General features: G+C 39.0%; 2 protein-coding genes across 2 annotated transcripts in view; both read left to right on the top strand.

Moving 5' to 3' along the window:
- kctd7 (potassium channel tetramerization domain containing 7) overlaps positions 1–3792 on the top strand; it is an 11442-nt gene extending 7650 nt beyond the window's left edge. The window contains exons 3-4 of the mRNA XM_020598369.1: positions 387–565; positions 964–3792. Coding sequence (XP_020454025.1) covers positions 387–565; positions 964–1340 — 556 coding nt within the window. The 3' untranslated portion in view covers positions 1341–3792. The remainder of the gene's footprint in view (positions 1–386; positions 566–963) is intronic.
- Positions 1–3899, top strand: part of kcnj6 (potassium inwardly rectifying channel subfamily J member 6) — a 25138-nt gene that overhangs the window by 5407 nt on the left and 15832 nt on the right. The window lies entirely within an intron of this gene.

The raw sequence follows: 3899 nt of genomic DNA, 5'->3' as shown, positions 1-3899 counted from the left end.
TATATTATGCCATATATATGAATGAGGAATAATTTATGCCATATCAGACTGATGTGAGATATTCACCAGCTAGATTTCATTGTGTATTCTGTGCTGATAACATCAGTTGCCAACCTACTTCCTTACTTGTACCCAACAGCAAATCGGAATGGAGAATTATCTGTGACCATAGTACTAATACATTTAAATTATTTTCTTGTGTGCCTTTGTTTGTTTGTTTTTTTTTTATTTCTGTTTATCATGCACAACTAATTATGTACTGCCATCTTCTGGTTTTAATTTTAAAAGAGAACCATCCCTCTTACATCAAAGCAGGGTTGTTTAAGGTAGGATTTGTCAGGTAGGAATATAGCTTTATGTTCCCATCATATGGTTTCCATCCAAAGGGACATCCTGAACTTCCTTCGAGAAGGCGAGCTTCCTCACAGGGACCGAGTGAGAGCGGTACACAGAGAGGCTCAGTACTATGCCATAGGCCCGCTGCTGGACAGCCTGGAGGACATTCAGCCACTCACAGGAGAGAAAGTCCGACAAGCTTTTCTCGATCTGCTGCCCTACTACAAAGGTAACAGGTCTACCTGTCTCCTCACTTATTGAAATGAGCATGTAATGTTCATTGAAAAAATACTGAATCTACACCTGATGTGAGCATCAAATCTTCATTCGATGGCACAACTATGCACTATTTTAGGGGTTTTCAAAGTCTGACATTGTGCACTATGCACTGTGGCTTACATCTCTAGCCCCCTTTTTAGTCTACATTTGCATTTTTGGCAAATCGGGACCATTAATAGTAAGATGAATTAGATATTAGCAGTTCACGTAGATTTGAAAAATCTAGAGTATCCTTTAAGCCAGACTTTGATGCTGCTTGGTTGTAATGAAAAACATACTTTACTGATCAACATGCTTTTTTTGGAACAGAATCAGAACAGCATTAACAAATTAAACTTTGCCTTTCAGACAATCTGGAGCGTATTGTGGAGATTGCCAAACTGAGAGCCATGCATAAAAAGGCACGGTTTGCTAAGTTGAAGATCTGTGTCTACAAGGAGGAGATGCCTATCACACCATATGAGCGTCCTCTTTTTAACTCTCTGCGCTTTGAACGCTCAGACAGTGAGACCAAGCTCTTTGAGCATCACTGCGAGGTGGATGTTTCCTTTGGACCTTGGGAGGCAGTGGCAGACGTTTATGACCTGCTGCACTGCATCGTCAGTGACCTGGCTGAGCGCGGCATCACTGCCGAGCAGCAGTGCATCGGTGTCTGTGACAAGCACCTTATTAACCATTACTACTGCAAGAGGCCCATCTATGAGTTTAAGATCACATGGTGGTGAAGCAGAAGGGAGACGAACATGGCTGATTGGACCAAAAAGCAAAAGATGGATGTTCCAATTTTAATCTAACTCAGCTGATATTTGTTTTTGTATTGAAGTTGGCAATATTTTGTGCTGACGCTTATATCATGCTCCAGCATGTAAGTATTCAGTTTCCCCAAAATATTTGTCTTTCCAAGTTGCATTAGACAGAGAGTGTTTCTGTTGTGTAGCTGTAGTGATATAAATGGGGTGAACATAGTAATAGAAACACCTATCTGTGTAATGCAATACAGTTCAGCAATGCCAAACTCTTCCAAAATGACCATGCAGTTGAATCAACACCTCTCTAAAACAGTTTCAACAAAAATGGAACATTATCAACTTCATGAAAGGATGATTTTTTTTTTTTTTTGCATATGACAGTTGAGCTGCATTTCCACAGTTAGAACCTAACGAGCAGTACATCTCGTGCTCCTCTTAACTGTCACCTGATATAACCTCACGAACTGATGCAGACCATTCTGCTTTGCTTTTCCACTGTTTTCCCCCGTGTCTCTTTGTTTAAACAAGGGCTGGACTGCGGTCCTCACACACACACACACACACACACACAGCTGAGCATCACAGTGCTCCTTAGTGCAACAAACTCTGCTGCTAATGAGACTGTATGAGCAATATTACAAACAGCTTTTGAACAAGCAGAGCACAAACGTCTTCACCGCTTTTCCCGCAGTCCACACCCTGAAGTCCCCTTTTACCTGTAAACCAATAGTTCTCGATCATTTTACCTCTAAACCAGGGAATGTGTGTTTACGCACAGTGCTTGTAATGCTAATAGCTCTTTAAGATGTGAAGATGCTGATATTTAACCAATCACAGTTCTGTGTGCTCCCACCGCCTCCCCCCCCTCATGATCCTGGATCTACATCCTTAGGAGTGCCAAAATTTAGCTCCTGAAATGCACCTCCAAAGTGGGCGGAGGGCAGTGGAAACAAGTGCAGAACCCGGGCCGAGCGTGACACAACTCATCACGTTTTGGTAGGTTTCTATGATGGAAAAACCCTACCAGGTGTTCTTAATACACCGGTAACTGGGTGTAAATACCAAGATTTCAGTGAAATCCAGGCCAATGAAAAAAACACTACTACTACTTTAAAAAATAACTAATACCCTTTGAAAATCCTGTTTTTTTTCTTACCTCCAGTGGTTTAACTTCTCGGCTTCCTGCAGTCTATAGGCATACTCTTGGACCTTCTGACAAAGGTGTTGGGTGTGCACACTTATGACCACACCCATCACTTATTATAGCTAAGAGGTGAATTAGACTTAAATTACTACTATTACGTTACTATTTAAAGGCACATTTTAGGTATATTTTTATTTTCCCCACTAGTTCTCACTCTGTTCAGAGACAGTCCTGCTGATGAACTCCTAGCAGGACTGTGCAACGAGTGCAGATACTAACGAAGGATTGACGCTACTGCTGACATGCCCCTCTCTGTGCAGCCAGTGTAGACAAGGAGTATAAATCACAATCCTGATATGATTGCCAGATCAGAAGTGGGTGTAATGACTGTATATCCGGTTTAAAAGCCAATTCTGCCCATTGGCTGGCAATATCCTAAATGTATTTGTTATATTTTGCAACATTTATGTATTTATGACAGTCTAACTGTAACTTTGCCCCCTGGGTTGATATGTGGTTGGGTTTAGGACTGTCTCACCACATTTCAGAACTAACAAAGAAATGACCTTGTAGTAAATATTTAATATTGTAAGTAAGTAAATTGTCACGTGTATTTTTAGGACAGAGTTGTTTCAGAATACAGGTTAACTTTTAACCTGTTCCTTTGGGATAAACGGTATATTATATATGCTGCATTTTAAAGATCCTAGAGAGGTTGGTTGTATGCACATTGTCTTACTGACAAAAATCTTCACATTTTACATGGTATCACCAAGTAACCCAGTAGTAAGATGTTGAAGGTAACTAAATCTGTTGCACACTAAGTGGAAAATGGTCAGTTAAAGGGAGAATCCTAAATCTAACAGCTTCAATAGTTACCTAATGTCAACACCCATTCCACTTATTCAACATAACATTCTGTAAGTCTTAAGCTAATATATAGTGTCAAACTAAAGAAAATTGCTATCTCCTGCTGTACTTGATAATACTTGTGATCGTAGCAAGATATATTTTTTTACCTTAAGTGAAAATATGATAAATAAGGTTCTAGGAATCAACTACAGAAAGCAGCAGCAGCAGCATTTTTTCATTAAGCCAACATGTTTGTTTTGTTGATGTACTTTTGATAGATAATGCAGGACGGATTCTTCCTTTGATTTACACCGTTATGTTTACAGTGTTTTGAATGTTTTGTACTATTTATTCTTTCTGTTAGCTTCTAGGAAGCTATAGCTGTAGTCCTGTTTGTGTTTAGTTTTAGTCAACAAGCAATTTGTGATTTATATTAATGGTAAAATTAAAAATTAAAAAAATACTGAATGTCTTTTGTTTTTGAAATTATGTTTAAGTATTGATAAGAGAACATAAATATATATATATATATATATATT

The sequence above is a fragment of the Monopterus albus genome, unplaced genomic scaffold (assembly GCF_001952655.1).
Source record: "Monopterus albus unplaced genomic scaffold, M_albus_1.0 scaffold38.1, whole genome shotgun sequence".
Taxonomy (NCBI): domain Eukaryota; kingdom Metazoa; phylum Chordata; class Actinopteri; order Synbranchiformes; family Synbranchidae; genus Monopterus; species Monopterus albus.
The sequence above is the reverse complement of the archived record's forward strand: the minus strand, read 5'-3'. Positions and strand labels throughout refer to the sequence as shown.